At 46.2% G+C, this 16746-nt stretch overlaps 5 protein-coding genes across 5 annotated transcripts; 1 reads left to right on the top strand and 4 right to left on the bottom strand.

Annotated features, from left to right (window-relative positions):
* Positions 1 to 931: 931 nt before the first annotated feature.
* On the bottom strand, positions 932 to 3193 carry PUMCH_004047 (uncharacterized protein; the record flags this gene model as incomplete). Its single annotated transcript, XM_063022998.1, has 1 exon — positions 932 to 3193. The coding sequence occupies one exon, from the start codon at positions 3191 to 3193 to the stop codon at positions 932 to 934; it is 2262 nt and encodes a 753-aa protein (XP_062879068.1).
* Positions 3194 to 3851: 658 nt separating this feature from the next.
* On the bottom strand, positions 3852 to 4751 carry PUMCH_004046 (uncharacterized protein; the record flags this gene model as incomplete). Its single annotated transcript, XM_063022997.1, has 1 exon — positions 3852 to 4751. The coding sequence occupies one exon, from the start codon at positions 4749 to 4751 to the stop codon at positions 3852 to 3854; it is 900 nt and encodes a 299-aa protein (XP_062879067.1).
* A 286-nt stretch (positions 4752 to 5037) lies between these two features.
* On the bottom strand, positions 5038 to 7383 carry PUMCH_004045 (uncharacterized protein; the record flags this gene model as incomplete). Its single annotated transcript, XM_063022996.1, has 1 exon — positions 5038 to 7383. The coding sequence occupies one exon, from the start codon at positions 7381 to 7383 to the stop codon at positions 5038 to 5040; it is 2346 nt and encodes a 781-aa protein (XP_062879066.1).
* Positions 7384 to 10182: 2799 nt separating this feature from the next.
* Positions 10183 to 11898, bottom strand: PUMCH_004044 (uncharacterized protein; the record flags this gene model as incomplete). The annotated part of the gene is made up of 1 exon (XM_063022995.1): positions 10183 to 11898. The coding sequence occupies one exon, from the start codon at positions 11896 to 11898 to the stop codon at positions 10183 to 10185; it is 1716 nt and encodes a 571-aa protein (XP_062879065.1).
* Positions 11899 to 13595: 1697 nt separating this feature from the next.
* Positions 13596 to 16403, top strand: PUMCH_004043 (uncharacterized protein; the record flags this gene model as incomplete). The annotated part of the gene is made up of 1 exon (XM_063022994.1): positions 13596 to 16403. The coding sequence occupies one exon, from the start codon at positions 13596 to 13598 to the stop codon at positions 16401 to 16403; it is 2808 nt and encodes a 935-aa protein (XP_062879064.1).
* Positions 16404 to 16746: the final 343 nt, after the last annotated feature.

Here is a 16746-nt window from a genome sequence, read left to right as displayed (position 1 = left end):
ACCAAATGTTTTCGTGAGTGTTTTCCCATGCGTGGTATTTTCTTTGACAGTTTACCGGCCATCAGCCGGTTTTGTTCCATGAAAGCACTTGTGGAGTTCGAACGGCTAATGACAACCAGCGCTACTGTGCAATGCATTCGTGCACACATAACGCCAGCTTCACAACGGGCGTAGTTCAGATTGGGTTTGTATACACGAAATTTATCGAAAGGAGGCGATTCGATGCCATTTACAGCTACGATCTGCACGTAAATAAAGATTAATCGCGACTACGAGTGGCGAAACATGATGGAAAGGTAGTGGTTAAGGTTTCGTATTTGATGTACTCGAACTGTGGAAAAGGCTACAGTACATACAAGGTTATGAACTCTCGGAGTATTGATCCGCTGTTCGTCGCGTAGAATCAGTTGATCTCATCAGTCTGACGTATCGGTCAATTTCCTTATTGTGAATGCTTGTTCCGTGTGATGACAAAAACTCGTGTCTCGACAAATCTACGGAGAAATATGCCGTGGCTGCCGAGCCCTGGCGCTGCCAACGTCTAGATGAATGTGCCACAGATTTCTATCGAGTATCATGACCAAATAATTTTAAATTTAAAGATCTATGTGGAATCTATCAATTCAGCCTACACTAAGTTGGTGAATCTCCATTGAAATGAGGAATCTACAATTCTTCTGCAGACTTGAATTGGAATTAGGACTAGAGCTTTTTGGTGCGGCAATAACTGTGCGCAATTGCAGGACGATTTCCAAAAGTTGACATCTGAAAGATGCGCAATTGCCTGAGATGCATGACACATTACACAGGCAGAAAGACACCCAATTAACCGACTATAGAAGAGGGGGACATGCACGCAATAAAGAGCCAATTAGGATACGATCGACTGGAGCCAGCAAAACGTTTCGATATAATCTGTTTGCAGCTACGGCTATGTGGAGAGAAATTCTCGGAAGGCTCGTTCGGTTTTCGGGTCCGTGAATGGATCATACTCAATTTCACTGAGATCTTCTGTTGCAAGATTCTGGAATCCTGTAAAACTCTTGAGCTCAAAATTCAAGCCTCGGTTCTCGACGCAGGGCACCGCTTTGGATGAGGCTTCCACTCTCTTGAGCTCAGGTAGAATATGAGCCGACCATTTCTCCAAGATGGACGATGCAGCGCGCCTAATCGATTTTGGAGTGCTTTTTGCGTTCGCTACACTGGAAACAGCAGATTCCATTGTCTCATTTATTTCCTTGCACGACTGCAATCGGTGCAGACCCAAATCTTGGAGTAATAAGCGAATTGCCGCCGATGCAGTTCGCGCTATCTCAATGTCCTGCGAATTTTCCAGATCTTTTGGATTTACTGTAATCTGCTCACTTCCTGCGTCCAGCTTAAATTCAGTGGCGCTTACTCCATTAAGAATTGATTGCAGAAGTTTTGACAAGAAAGACTCAATTTGAATGCTTTTGAGTAAATTGAGTGCCACCGTTGAAATGGGGAAGTAACATGTATCGGCCATGTCAAATGTCGTCTCTGATTGCTCGCGTAGAAGAAACTGGCGGTCTTTTGCTAGCTGGCACATTGATATCAATTGCTTCAAGTCATCCTGCAATAAGTTTCCAAAGAGAGAATTCTGCAGCTTTTGCTGCTCGCCAGCTTCTTTTTGACTTGTATGAGATGTATCCTCTGCAGGTGCGAATTCCTGATTGAGCGCCCCAAACCGAACCAATGGCGCTCCGCGCTTGGACTCCCTTTTTAGGCACCAATACCTACAGAGCGCAGCACATGCATATCTGACACCTTTCTCTGGAGGCAGGTTTGTATCAGATTCTCTTGGTTGGCCTCGTAAAGCACGACGATGGTTTGAGTCGACTTTGCAATTGAGCTGAAGCATTACCAGCTCTAAGTCGTCGATGAATTTTTGTGGAGCTATGGGAGTTCCAGCCTCCGTTTTCCACTTGAATGCATTTTGTCTATTCTGTTGTTGGCGACGGAACGTAAGACGGTCGTTTTGCTGAACAAGTAATTGACAGTCTCTATAGAAACGTCTCGTTTGAGCAATCCCTAACAGGACTTGTTCCCTATTCCACTCACTAGGTCCGTGCTTATCGCAGAATGATTTTAGTGTCGCTTTTGAAGCAACTGCTCCCAGAACACCTTTTTCCATAGCCATGTAAGAGCCCGCTCTTTTTGCACAAGTGACATGGTAGGCCAGGAAGCAGTTCCGGTTGCTGCACTGAATGCAAGCGCCCGCGCGTTGCTTGCAGATGTAGCAAATAAGCTTCCATCGATTTTTAGGGATATTGTCCACACCCTCAATGGGCTCCATATAGATAGGATTGGCAAAGTAAACCTCGTTGATCCAAAGAGCACAGACAACATGACTCCAGAGCCCATTGTCGAGCTGTTTGAACGCCCCGGTCTTGCTTGGACAAAAAGTGCAGCTGACGGGAGTGCCTTTACTAACCATACACCTTCGGCAATACCAGTGACCTTCTGGAATAAAAGCAATTCCGTAACATTCCTGATGCACGGCGATGTTGCATCCATCGCAAAAGACAATAGCATTGGTATTCTCGCACTCCAGATCATTACACACAGCGCACCGTTGTTCTGTAAGAGAACCGGCGCCCCCAGTGCCGTCGTCACTTCCATATCTAGAATAATCAGCATCTAACGTCAAAACGCTACTATCTTGTAAGCCTGAGGGCGCAATGTGCTCCATTCGAGCCTCTAGCGCTGCCCACAGGGATTCTAGTGTACTAATTGCAATTTCGAAAGCCTCTTCCAGAATAACAGCAGCGGTCAATCTTTCGTTTAGCCATTCAAGCCAGGCCGCGTCCTGTTCATCCATATCATAACATACAGTTTTACTCGATCTTTTCGTGCCATCTCTTCTTGTGTATGTCTCACGCAGCAGATTTGGTATCGTAGATTTTCCCTTATACCCAAAAGAGGCCAAAGTCTTTGAAATCCGCACTGGTTTCCCGTCAAGCGGTCTAGCACACTTCACTACACCTTTTGGTTTCGGTTTTTTTGTTTCGGGGACGTCAAATGATACCAGATTTCGCTTTGGCCCTGTATTTATGTTTTGACAAGACCCTGTGAAAAACACCGGAACACGTGACGATTCCTCGAGATCATTATAGAAATCCTTGAAGTCACGCTCTTCGCGAGGTCTGTTATCTAGCGTAGCAGCCACCATTGGGTGAGCAGCGACAATTGTTTGATGTAGTTGTGGTATTTACTTAAACCAATACACGGAGTGCAGATAAGCAGAACATGGATAAACTGTAAATATGAATTTCATGAATATTAAATTTTTATCAACGTTCGTAAGATAGCTTGTTATTCGATTCAATAGAGTTCATTAATCTGACTTTCTCTCTTTCACATTTTTTTTTCCATTTTTTGCAAAATCAGAGCCACTGATTGCAGATATTAAAAAATGTCGAAATACAGAATGTCGTGCAGTTTCACAAATTGGAACTAAAAAAGATCTAGGTGTGTTTGTTGAAATTCATATCTATAATGATCTTGTAAGCGATAAAGTCTCATCTCCAACATGTTTATGAGATTGAATTTCGATACTTCTGGAATACATCGTCGATGCCTAATATCAAAAGAGAGTTAATCCAAAACACTGAAAACACGCTTTTCCACTGAATTCAAATTTTATTTTTACGCATTTGAGCCGTGGCAAGAGATCATATAATCAGATCAATTGGCATCCCTTTAATAGAAAAACTTCAAAAGTAACGAACGACACATATGTTTCAGTCATCTCCCTAAAAAATTTATTGCGTAACTGTACATAGAAACCTATTGCATAGGCCTCTTTTTGATTCGAGTCCTAAACTCTCTTAGAATGGAGGGAACTTCTCCTCCATTTCAACAGCAGACTTCTCCAAGCCCTTTTTGTCCAACAAAATCAAACTGAGAAGTGGATCAATTCCATACTCAGTGAAAACACGGCGCGAATCCGTTTCCTGGAGCTTCCGTGTGTACTCGTAATGTGCATGGTAGCGTGAGTTGGCCTCAAGGACAATATCCTCATAGTGGAAGTAGTCAAGGTCGGCGCCCGGCTCAGCCTTCGACTTCAGCTTCTTTTGTGGCTGCTTCTCATCGGATTCAACCTCCGCATCCACCATTCTATAGATCTTTGACAACACAAGGAAGTAGTCGAACTCATACTTCTCATGAGCATTCTCAGCATTTTCCATCTCCTGAAGAAGCATCTTGTACATAGGGGGCACCACTTCTACGGGCATATTGATCATTCTTTCGCTGATGACGAGTCCCACGCGCAATTGTTTACTATTGTCTTTGGTGGTCTTTTTTGGATCCAACAACTTTCTGAGGATCATGTTGAACTCAGTCGATTTCTGGGTCTTCTCCAAAAAGTAGTCCAAAAGTCCCTTTACGCTAGGCTTGCTTGCATTGGTGGTGGCATCGATCACACTAAGCAATGCAAATGGATCACCTTCCTGACCTTCGGTCTTGATGGTTGTTCCAACAGAATTTTCGGTCAAAATCAAATCAGCCAAGCCAGAAATATCGAATTGAGTTGCATCATCTCCCAACAATTGACGAAGGAACGTCTTGGTGGCATGGAAATCCACTTCTGGGTTTAGGTCAAAGTAGTCAAAATCGACGTCCACAATCTCCTCCTCCTCAGCATCTTGAGGGGTGTTCTCGACGTCCGATTCGTCAGTGGAACTGACATCAATGTCCGAGTCTTCGTCGACCTTTCTTTTGCTCATTTGTGTTCGAGATGAGATGAGATGAGGGATGAGATGAGCATCGCGGGGCTTATCAGTAGGTGATGTCGCTGAAAACAAAGATTGCACGGATAAAATAAGAATTTGTCAGCGATAAAATTGGTATGTTGTCACCATTAAAATGCTGATTTTCAGCTTCTTGTTCTTTTTTTGATGTCCTATTTCGGTGGCAGGGTTCAATGCGTTCTTACATGGGTGCTAGTATCATTAAATATTGTAATTCATAAGTATCTAAGAGAAGAAAAATTCTATCGCGAAAAGGGTATATTCACATAATGTGACACTTGGAGCTGTCTTTTTCGAGTTTAGTTCGTTGATGAGGCATCTTTTGGTCTTCCTTGTCATGACTGAAAATTCGGTGGATATGATGCTTGCGTTCTTTGGTGGAGCTTTCTCGCGATAAGCCCTTGAGCGAATGCGTTTTGCTTTTTTGACCGGCATGTTTCTCTTTCACCAATTCCTCAGGAGGCGGGTCTAGGTGATCTTTCTCCAAGCATTCTCTATTTTCGAGAGCCAACCCGCTAATGTTGGATAGGTTGCTCCATTGACTATTTCGCCTGAACTGCGGTGTAACGCTGATACTTATATTGCTTCCCGTCTTTGATGCAGCAGCAGATTCTTTGTAGTAGTTTTTCTTGCGGTCTGTAACATACCATAAGTAACGCTTTCGGATGTCAATATACTTCGGACTCGTAGGGAGAAGGTCTTTTGCTGGAACCGTTTGTACCTGTCCTGAATTATGCGCGCAGTTATGGATTGTTTCGACCACAATTGAGGGCCCAGTTTCAGGCTCCTTACTCTCGTCTTGAGGCTGCGCTGGTTCAGAGTCAGCCTCGGACCAGAAGTTAGACTTTGCGCCTTTCGGTGCTATGACAGGCGAAGACATGTGCGAGGGGTGGCCCGACAGCGCGTAGCTGGTTTTCCTCATAGTGGTGTCATTGCTAGCAACCAATCTGTAGAAGAGAATGTAAGGCCATTCAGTATCAAATAGCTCTTTGAATGACTTAACAACAACACGACCAGTTTTCCTCATATCGTCGTAAAGATACCAGGGCGCCAATAGGGAATCCTCGGAAGACTCGTCCTCCAGACTCGTCTTCACTCTCACCGCGGAAACAAAGTGGCCCGACTCAATTGAGGTGCCTCGGTGACACACTGCGCTCTCCAAGACCAATTTGAAACCAGAGGCTAAATTTTCATTCGAGTCATCGTCTTCTGCGACAAACAGAGGCAAATTGATAACTGGCGGAATTATGATGCGCCGTTTGGACCGGTTTGCCTTTTTGTCTGATTTCGAGAAAGAATAGCGTTTCAAGCAGATGGGCAAAACAGGCCTACGGTTGGCGAACTCTTGAGACGATTTGGCGAATGTTTCTGATCCGCCACATGTATCGTTGTCATCCGTATAAAACGGAAGAAGACGCAAAAGCATCCAAGCTGGGAGCATAACCTCCTGGGATTTGTTTTCAAAGCTATTAATGGACCAGATGGATAATGTAGACGAACGAGTACGAACACGCACTTGGGACGATCTCGTCGTAAGAACACTATGCTCCTCTTTGGCTGTTGACATTCTGTTAGAGGAAAGTTTAGAATCAGAAGAAGATTCGGCCATGCCTCGACGCACTCTATCCAATGTAGGGAAGTCTTTTGCACCCACAGACTGACGCGCAATCTCACCTTCAGGTAAGCTGGGCTGACTATCTAGCGTCGCTCTTCTTTGAAGCTCTCTTTTCACCGAGATCGAGTTGTTGAAATAATGTTCAAGACACTCTTCTAACGTGATAGAGTCTGGAGTATGATCCTCATCAGAGGCCGGTTCGGGTACAGACACAAACAATATTCTTTCCTTTGAGTATCGCCGATCATCGTCATCATGTTTGCCTGAATGCTGGATTTCTACGCGGAAAGTGAGAAGCGGCATGGCCAATGTCTCTGTCAAGAATTCGAATAGCGGAGCACAGTCTTGTTGGCGATGACTAGTGGCCTCCGTGAAACCAAGCGCCGCGAGACATTCACAGATTGCCTGAGAAAGGTCTGTGGTAATGAGACTTCCCAGTCGCAAGAGATTGACGTATACACGGAGAAGGGCAGAGAGCCGCCCCACAAGGGGGTTTGGGCTTTGATTCAGAAGGAAGAGGACAGGCTCAAAGCTATCTAACTTAGCAAACATGGAAAACAAGAGAGCGTCCATATAGCACATAACATTTTCCCAGTTCTCCGCGCCCAAGAGCTGGATTTTGTTTCCGCAGAGGTCCACTCCGTCGTTGGTAATGAAGAATCCTTGCATGCTCAATTGAAACACCCGTATGAAGAAGAACGCCCGGGTAACATTGCCACCCTGCGAGAATGGCGATTTAAGCAGCGCAACGATCTGCGCCGTTGAAGGCTGCGGAAGTTCAGGCGGGAAAAGCGCCCGTACTTGAGCTACGGCACTAGACGAACTACTATACTTCTTGGTGTTGACAGGCAAAATTTCCAGCGCACGGTTTCCGGAAGCGTTTCGAGCCAAAAGGTCTACGTAGCTCGTCCAGAATACGTCATTAAAGTCTGATTGAGGCGCATCTCCGCCTTCCGTTCTGGAGGTCCAACGGGAGAGTCTTTTTCGAAGCATTAGAGAGATATTTGGTACGGCAAAGTTGTAGGAGAATTTCCAAACTCACCAATAACACAAATTTTCACAAGACGCGGGTCTCGCTTCTAGAGTATTTTCGGTGTGTTTCTGTTTAGACTTAAACACAGCGAAATATACACCAAGTACGCAGTTTGATGGCGAAAAAACCAGTCCAGACTGTTCGAATTGAAGTTCAAGGCTTGATTTCTCGTCGAAATACCCGAAATTACCAGTTTCAAAGCCAGTTTTGCCTTATCTGGAATTTATCTATGTGAGCTGATTTCTCGACGACCAGGTCGTATAATGTCAAGCAGGAAAAACGAGTGCAATGCAGCTGAAATTTGAAAGCGTCTAAGAAATAAAGGAGACAAGGGAATGTGGAGTGTGAGAATTGAAGAGGTTGGATCAGATCTGGTAGGTATAATGTGGAGAGATCTGAATGAGGTACATTAGTAAACTAAATTTTTTTTTCTATTCAGACTGAAAAGAGAAAAAGGAGAAATTATAGACGGGGATTGTCATTGGAATGGTTCGATTTTTTTTTTCGGAAAGGAGGGCTTGTGAGCTTGTGTTTTGATGAATTGTTAGGTGTTTGGTGGTGAAAGAGCCGACTTTTGAATATCAATGGAATTCAGAAAAAAGGTTTTATAGCTGCTCAATCGATGAATCCTCTGTTAGCTCTTGTGGCCACTGACTAATGTAGGGTGGCTTTCGTAACGGAGTTGAACAAGTTTTGGACGATAATATGAAACTGACTCGGCAATGACTCTATTTCAGGATTTGCCCGGAATTCTGTTCTTGTCAGTTGGTAATTATAAACGAGGAATCAGCGGAATTTCGTGTGGTGATTCTATTGTTACTTTAAACAATCGAGTTTCTCTAATAGCCAATATATATTCTTGAGGCCAAGATGTTCATTTGCAAACCAAACTTATGAATTAGAATCTTCTGGGATCAGACAGAGTTTAAAATAACCTTGGGATGAAGCATATTTCTACCTTTTTCCGCTCAATCCATATCCTTCTTCAAGTTACAATTTGAAAATGATTCAATTCTGAAAACGAACTGAAGGGATAATATTGAAGCATACGAAGTTTTTATCTAAACCTTTCTAGGATCACAATAACTTGAAACATCTTTAGTTGAGCTATCGTTAAATTATCACCAGCTTCATGATCCTTCCTTCTAAGAACAATTCCAGGAAGCGAAGAACACAGAACCGTCAAATAAGAACAAACCACCAACCAAAATCTTCAATTTGGTCTCCAACACCCTAAATTCAACTCTATTACATATCGAAGAACTCTGTAGAAGCCAGACACATCCAAAATAAAACGTAGTAGCAGAAGACAGAATTAAACCCAAACGAACTGCACTACCGCACATGGCGGCAGTCTACAAACACAGCTCTTTGAACCACACTAGAATAAACAAATTAGTAAGCATTAAGAATATAAATTCTATTTGCTCTGTATGCCATGTGAACTCAATCCCCAAACACCAACAGGTCTACCAGCAACCTAAGGCTTGCAGATATTGAGCAGCCGAATCTTGTCCAAAATGCCATCCATGCGCTGCTCAAGGGTCCCGTTGATGAAATCCTTCCGGGTCTGCGTGTCCATGGCAGTCTGGACCTTATCAAGCTTCTGGTAGTTGTCAGTGAAAAACCGGAGCTGGATCTTCACAAAAGACTCAAACAGTGGGTTCAAGTATGGAACACGCATCTCCACCAACTTGGGGAGCTCCTCCTTGAGCCGGTCGTTGTAGCTGTCGTATGTCTTCTTCGCAGCCTCAGTTTCCACTTTCAAGTCGGCGAGCTTCAAGTCATAGGCCGGATCTTCAACCGGACTATCCTCAAGCTTCTGCACCTTTGCGCGAAGCGCATCATAGTCGATTTTCTTGTTGGCGCGCTTCTTGATCGCCTCGTTTACGTCTCCAAAGTACAGATTGAACCGCTCGATCGGATTCAACACCGTCTGCAAATATGGCTCCGCAAGCTCGTCCACGCATCCTTGCAGTACCTCGCGCATCGACGAATGGTACAAATGTGCTACGTTGTTCTCGTCCTCGCCATAAAACCCAGCGAGCACCAGCGTCATGCTCTCCTGGGCAGTGGTTAGCGTGCGAAGCGTCTCCATATAGTGTCGGAGCTCCTTGTGAAGCCGTGACGACACCGTTTCCATGGCGCGGTATCTTTTCTCTTCGTAGTCGAAGGAGAGATCTGCGGTTTCGTCGTACTGGCCCGTTTTGAGCATTACTTGGGCGCCCGCGCGGTTGATTGCTTTTTTGAGCCCTTTCCACGACATGCTGGAGGTTTTGAGCGTTGGCGGTAGGTGTTTTGCGTTTGTGGAGGTGGCTGCAAAAAGAGACTAGTGGGTGTTTCAGGTGTGACACAATGTGGTAGTGGAGGGGCGGGTGTGTGCAGGCTGATAGGCCGATGTGAGACATCTAGATGCACTCCTAGGCCTGAGAAAGTACAGAAACGATAAGAGAGGGAAAAGAGAAATAGAGAATGAAGAGGAAAGCAAAAGGGAAAAGTGAAGAGATTTATAATTGAGATTATTACGAGTCGTCGAAAAGTTTGGCCCCCAGGATCGTGTTCGCGGACTGTTTGTTGTGGGAGATATGGATCGATGGTCTATCCGGAAACTATCGAGACCCATCTTCTCCCGTAATGTCTCACTCAGAAAATTGTTTATCCATTATTTGTACAAAGCCATGACGATCTTCGAATAGTCGTCTCTTATAATACAATCAAAAGTCCTGAACCTTCCTCTATCATAGCTAGCTCTTACTAGCTCACGCATCAGGAAGTACATCTGCGGGCGAATGCATCACTTGTGTCACAAATTTACCAGAATACCGGGTAATGCACGCCACAGTTAGAACGTCGTTTCGAATAGATGTGGTCATCAAATGGTTTAAGATCACATGGTTTGGAATAACCCGGTGGTACGACTCACCGTTGGAGGCATAGTAGGAGCTGTCTGCACGTCTCAAGGCAGGGCGGTTTCCCGAAGTAACCTGTGGGATGTTGTTGGCTTGGTGATGGTTCAGATTGGACGACATCTTATTGAGCAACACATTGTTCAAATGGGCTGGCAACTGTGGAGGTTCGGGAAGTTCATAGTCCGTGCCCTTGTTCTTGAAGTAGTTGTAGTCCATGAGCATCTCTGGGATCTCAGAAGAATACTCCAATTTTGGTTCTGCGGGGTAATCTTCAATCAAAGACGTCGAGGAATGCTCATGGTAGGTAGAATAGTTGTTGTCACCGTGATCAACATGCTCTGTCTCGGTTGAGCCATGTGCCGCGTACTCAACGTGTTCAGAAATTGACTCTTTCTCCTGCTTGGATACCTTGGCCAAAAACGACATCGATTTCTTCTGGATTTGACTAGCATCATGCTCGCCAGCCACCTGGACGATTCCACCGTCAGTTCCGCCCAGAGAAAGATTGGAGTGGTGATAGATGTTGGGGTTGTTGTTGAATAGATGGTGTGGGTCGAGAACCTCGAACCAATTAAAAAAAATACCCTCCTGATCAGTGGCAGTGGGTAGCAGCTCCAGCACACGATACTCGTTGTTGACCACGTACAACAACTTGTGCACACCCAAGGGTAGCTTAACTGTGGTCAGATACTCGTTGGGGTTGTGCAGCGACCGCTTGAGCTTGATTACATCGCGCCAGTTGGAAAACGACCCAATGATCGAGACCTTGACAATGTTTTCGCGCGTCTGGTTCACCCACTTGATTTTTACTGGAATGAGTTGGGCCACAGACGTCCGCGAGTTGCTATTGGCGCTTTCAGTCGAGTGACCTCGAGCGAGCCTAGATGGCGGTTGCGGACGCTGGCGAGCCATGGCAGGCAGCGCTGCACGTGTAAAGTCCACGCCCGTCAACATATTATTATCAAAACCACTATCAGATGAGGATGCTGCCCCATAGTTACTGCTTATGTTCCCGTAGGTATTGCCCTGTGCGCTGCCTGCAGCGCCCGGAGAATCCACGGCCATGGCCGAGCCGGTAGCGTCGTCGGCCGGCATCGTATATTTACCGAAATTGGAGCTTCCTGGCTCCTCAATGTGCTCAAAACTAGGGTTCTGAACAGTGTTCCCACTGTCGCCCAGACCAGCCAGATTGACGGTTTCAACGGGCGCCGAGGGCAAGATGTTCCGCAGAACTTCGTCGCCAGCACCATTCTCCAACACCCCGTGCCCCAATTCGTTGAATTCATCCTCAAGTAGGTCATTGGAGAAATGTCCCTTTTCAGCCAAAGAAACGACCGCCTCGGCTGTGCGATCCCGGTCTTCCGAACCAGCGCCGGCTGCCAGACTGTTCCAAGCGTCCGTCAGGCCGGAATCATGTTTCTGGCGCTTGACCTCGTGCAAAATGAGGTCGCTGAACTCTTCCTCCAAATTGTGGTGATTGGCCGCTGACAGATGCGATTTACGAGACGGGGTCACGTGACGCACCGTTGCCAGCGATTTTCTCGTGGTCGATGTATTGTTTCCCATTGTTTGTGTGGGATTGTGGTGGATGTGGGGGTATAGCTACTCGACTAATGTAGGTTGGAGAGACCGATCAATCTACAGCAACACTGCCTGCAGAACAGAGCCTGCCTGCAGTACGAATAGCTGGTCTGGCTTTTCTATACCCAATTGGGAGGGGTTGAGCGGAAAATTTGAGGGGAAAAAACTGTTCCAGTTGGTGCGAAAGGGCGCGATCTATGCCCTTATATATTTTTCGTTTGGTTAAGAGCCCTGGTGCGTAATTGCATATCGGTTTATGGTGATAGGCTACACCCCAGAGTGGGGCGTGTCTGCAGGACACCAAAGAACAATGAGAGTATTTATGAAGTTTTGTGAAATTTTTGCTATTGTTTGATGAATGCTTGATGTTTTTAAGACTTTGCGAATCAGATGTTTTTCAATTTTGTGGTGAAAAAGTTGACATGGAATTGATTGGTCCGGGTACTATGAGGGAACATACAATTTGTGGGAAAAGAATGTCATATTGGATTTATTCGTTCTGTGGAAAAAGGCGTATTTGTACAGCGATGGCAAGTTTCTGGAGAATCGGCTAATAGTGTCATGGCGCCTTCATTCTTGCAAGTATGCCATTCCATCATAAAGCAATATGGGCCAGAATAAACTACAGAATGAAGAGATGCAGAAATCTGTAGATAAATTATCAGATTTTTTTAGTTCGAAGCGCACTTAGAGTTAAAATTTGGGGTTCCATTTGGACTAAAACTTCATTGGTCAGAGCTGGGTTGAACAGATATCCAATGACCGTGCTCATTGAATTTGTATTGATGAATATTTGGGACAATCAAAATCAGTGGCTTTGAGTGTAAACTACCATGGCTAGCTAAGTATAATCAAGAGACGTTCCATAGGTTCCATCGTTCAACTGACAACAACCACATTGATTGATGCAAACTTTTATGTTAGAAAATAATCAATAAAAATTTCTCAGAAGATGACTTGTATATCAATGCATAACGTAACATACGCGTATGTACATGTCCATGTCATGAACAGGAATGAACGGAAGGCTACACATTGGTATTCAACCGTCAACTCTGAAAGAAGCAAGTTGAAGAAAAATGGATAATTCAGGTAATACAATACTCGCTCATGCTTTGGATGAGTACTGGGCTCGGTTCCGGCGCTTTTTAGTTTAGATCAGATCTGTATCTATCACAGATCCGCCACAAACAAAAACTGTCGAGACCAAATATTAATTTTTTGCTTTCTTTTATATTTCAAAATATAGAGTTGAGGTTCTACAGCTTACATCAATTCAAATGATCGAACCCGTGCTATATGCCCCAGCACATAGGATACACCATCAGACAAACAAAAAAAGACTTTAAACAACGATTTCTATATTTTATCCCTCTTCACTACCTCTCTTAACAAATTCCCGATAGTAATTTTAGAAACACAGTAGGCACTGCGGCAGCCACCACCAACACATCATCAACAACAGTCCACAAACTCAACAACAAACCACAGAATCAACAACACACACCAAATTCCCGCAAACCTTCCCCACTCCTTGCGAATATAAATACCCCCAAATTTCCCGCTTTTCCCTTAAACCATGAACTTCGGTTTCCAAAGGTCTGCTCCTGCACACAGACGGCAGACGCTCTACTCGCAAATTTTCCAAATTTCACCAACCACTAAACCCACCAAAACCAACCATGCCTCCTCCCCACAGAAACCAGGCCTTCCGTCCTGAAAACGTGTTGAAAAGAGCCGAGGACCTCATCGGTGTCGGCCAACCAGACGCCGCCTTGGAGACCTTGTACGAGCTCATAACCTCGAAAAGAATCCGCCATCTCCCCGTTGAAGACTTGCAACCAATCGGATTGTTGCTCATCGAGTTGGCCGTCGACTTGCGCAAGGGTAAGTTGGCCAAAGATGCGTTGCACCAGTACAAAAAGAACGTGCAGGGCTCTGAAAACGGCTTGGAATCGGTCCAGGTAGTGGTCCGCCACTTTATCCAATTAGCCACCAAGAAATTGGACGAGGCCCAGGCGCAGGCCGACACCAAGATCGACCAGGACTTGGAGGACGATTTGGAGGGCGCGCAGACCCCGGAATCGATCTTGTTGTCCACTGTTTCCAACACCGACCAGGCCGACAGAACCGAACGTGAATTGGTCACCCCATGGTTGAGATTCTTGTGGGAGGCGCTCAGAGCCACGTTGGACATCTTGCGTAACAACTCCAAGTTGGAGGTGACCTACTCTGCCATCGTCAACCAGGCGTTCCAGTTCTGCTTGAAGTTCGGCCGTAAGGCCGAGTTCCGCCGTTTGTGTGAGCTTTTGAGAGTCCACATGCAATCCGTCACCACGCCCGTGGGCGGCAAGACCGTTGCTGGCCAGCCCAACGCTCACGCGGTCGACTTGTCGGACTTGGAGACCGTGCAGAGATACTTGGACCAGCGTTTTGCGCAGTTGAACATCTCCGTCAAGTTGGAGTTGTGGCAGGAGTCTTTCCGTTCCGTCGACGACGTCCACTCCTTGATCACCGCCTCCAAGAAGTTGCCTAGACCAGCCTTGATGGCCAACTACTACGAGAACTTGGCTCGCATCTTCGCTGTCTCCGACAACACCTTGTTCCACGCCGCTGCATGGAACAAGTTCTTCATCTTGTTCTCGCAGTCTCCTAACGCCACGGACGAGGAGTTGAAGCATCACGCCTCTGTGCTCGTGTTGTCCACCTTGTCCATTCCTACCAAGTCCTTGACCGTCAACGAGACCGTTGTGGATGACCAAAAGGCCAAGAACGCCAAGTTGACCTCCTTGTTGAACTTGAACCAGGTTCCAACCAGAGAGAGCTTGATTTCCTCCATCAACAACAAGTCCATCTTGAAGTTCGTGGACCCTGCTGTGCGTGAGTTGTTCAGCATCATGAGCGACTCTGAATTCCACCCATTGACCGCTAAGGAGAAGGTAGCCGGCGTTTTCGCCACCATCAAGGAGGACGAGTCCTTCAGAAAGTACATTCCTCACTTGACCGAGGTTGTGTTGATCCGTTCGTTCCAACAGGTCTCTCAAATCTACGAGGCCGTCAAGTTGGACTTCTTGGTGTCTTTGGGCCAAATCGAGGGCACCGAGTTCACCTTGACCCCATTGGAGGTCGAGGACTTGATTGTCAACGCCGTCAAGAAGGGACACTTGTCTTTGACCATCGACCACGAGGCCCTGGTTGTCACCTTCAAGTCCAACCCATTCGAGGACTCTTTCAACGACTCTTTGTCCTCCAAGTTGCAAGCTTCGCCTGCTGAGTTGGTCAGAGTGCAATTGTCCAAGTTGGCCTCTGTATTGTCCGCCTCTTACCTGGTGATTGACCCATCTGCCGAGGCCCGTCAAACCCACAGAAGAGAGGTTGCCATGAAGAACGCTATCGCCAACTTTGCCGAGGAGCAACGTGATATTGCCAACCGTGTCAACATCTTGAATGATCGTCGTAAACACGCTGAGAAGCTCAAGCGCGAGGAAGAAGAATTGGCTGCTAAGGCCAAGCAAGAGAGAATGATTGCGGAACAGAAGGCAGAGCAAGAGCGCTTGGCCAAGGAACAACAAAGAAAGGACGAAGAGAGATTGGAGAAGGAGAAGAAGGCTATCCGCGACGCCGACAAGAGAAAGATCGCCGAGGAGATCAATGCCAAGGGTATCATCAAGATCGACTTGGACAACTTGGAGGAGCTTGACACAGACAAGTTGCGTATCATGCAGATCGAACAGTTGAACAAGGACAGAAAGATCTTGGACGAGCGTTTGCGCACTGCTTTCAAGAAGGCCGACCACTTGGAGAGAGCCTTGAGAAAGAAGGAGGTCTCTCTCTACGCTGTCGACGCCGAGAGGCAAAAGACCAGAGACGAGGAGCTCTTCGAGACCTTGAAGAACAACAAGATCGAGAAGGCCAGAAAGGAGTTCGAGAACGCCACCTCTCTCAAGGAACGTTTGAGCCGTGTTCTCCCTGACTACGAGAAGTTCAGAGTCACCATTGACGAGCAGAACGCCTCCAAGGTTGCAGAGTACAAGGCTCGTGCTGCTGAGGCTTTGGAGAACGCCAAGAGAGAGCGTATTGAACAGGTCAAGCAACAACGCTTGGAGGACTTGCAAAACAAGTTGGAGTTGGAGCGTATTGCCGAGGAGAAGGCCAAGGCCAACAAGGCCAAGGAGGATGGCTTGGCTCGTTTCAAGGAGGAGATGAGATTGCAAAAAGAGAAGGACGAGGCTGCAGCTGCCAGAGCCCCATCTGGTGGCGCTTATGTTCCACCTCGCGCTACAAACGCTCCATCTGGTGGCGCCTATGTTCCACCTCGTGCCGTAAATGCACCAGGCGCCAGATACACCCCACCAAGAGCAGCTGGAGGAGCACCAGCACCAAGACAAACGCCAGCCGCTGCACCACCAGCCGCTGCTGCCAAGGCAGACCCATCCAAGCCAATGAGTTTTGCGGAGAGAATGAGATTGAAGAGAGAAGGTCTCTTGTAAGTAGATCCATAGAGGCTGTTTCAGATAATATTAGCATTTCCGGTTTAATATGAATGTAGGCGATTACTTCCTTCGAGTTTTCATGTTGATTTCTTTTTGTTCTAATCAGATTCAGATTCGGTTTGGTCTTAAGCCAGAACTAATGGACTCACATCAGAATCCATAAATTGATAAAAAAAATCGCAGCACCACAATTCCACAAAAGATCGCCCACTGATCTTCCATTGCAATACTCAATGTGGTTCAGGACGATTAATGAAGGAGCGGGAGACAAAACTGACCACTTAGCAGCATGATATGAACAGAAACATGAGTTTCGCGTTTATCGGAGCTTTTGAGCGCG

This window comes from Australozyma saopauloensis, chromosome 5 (genome assembly GCF_035610405.1).
Source record: "Australozyma saopauloensis chromosome 5, complete sequence".
Taxonomy (NCBI): domain Eukaryota; kingdom Fungi; phylum Ascomycota; class Pichiomycetes; order Serinales; family Metschnikowiaceae; genus Australozyma; species Australozyma saopauloensis.
This window is presented reverse-complemented; position numbering and strand designations above follow the sequence as displayed.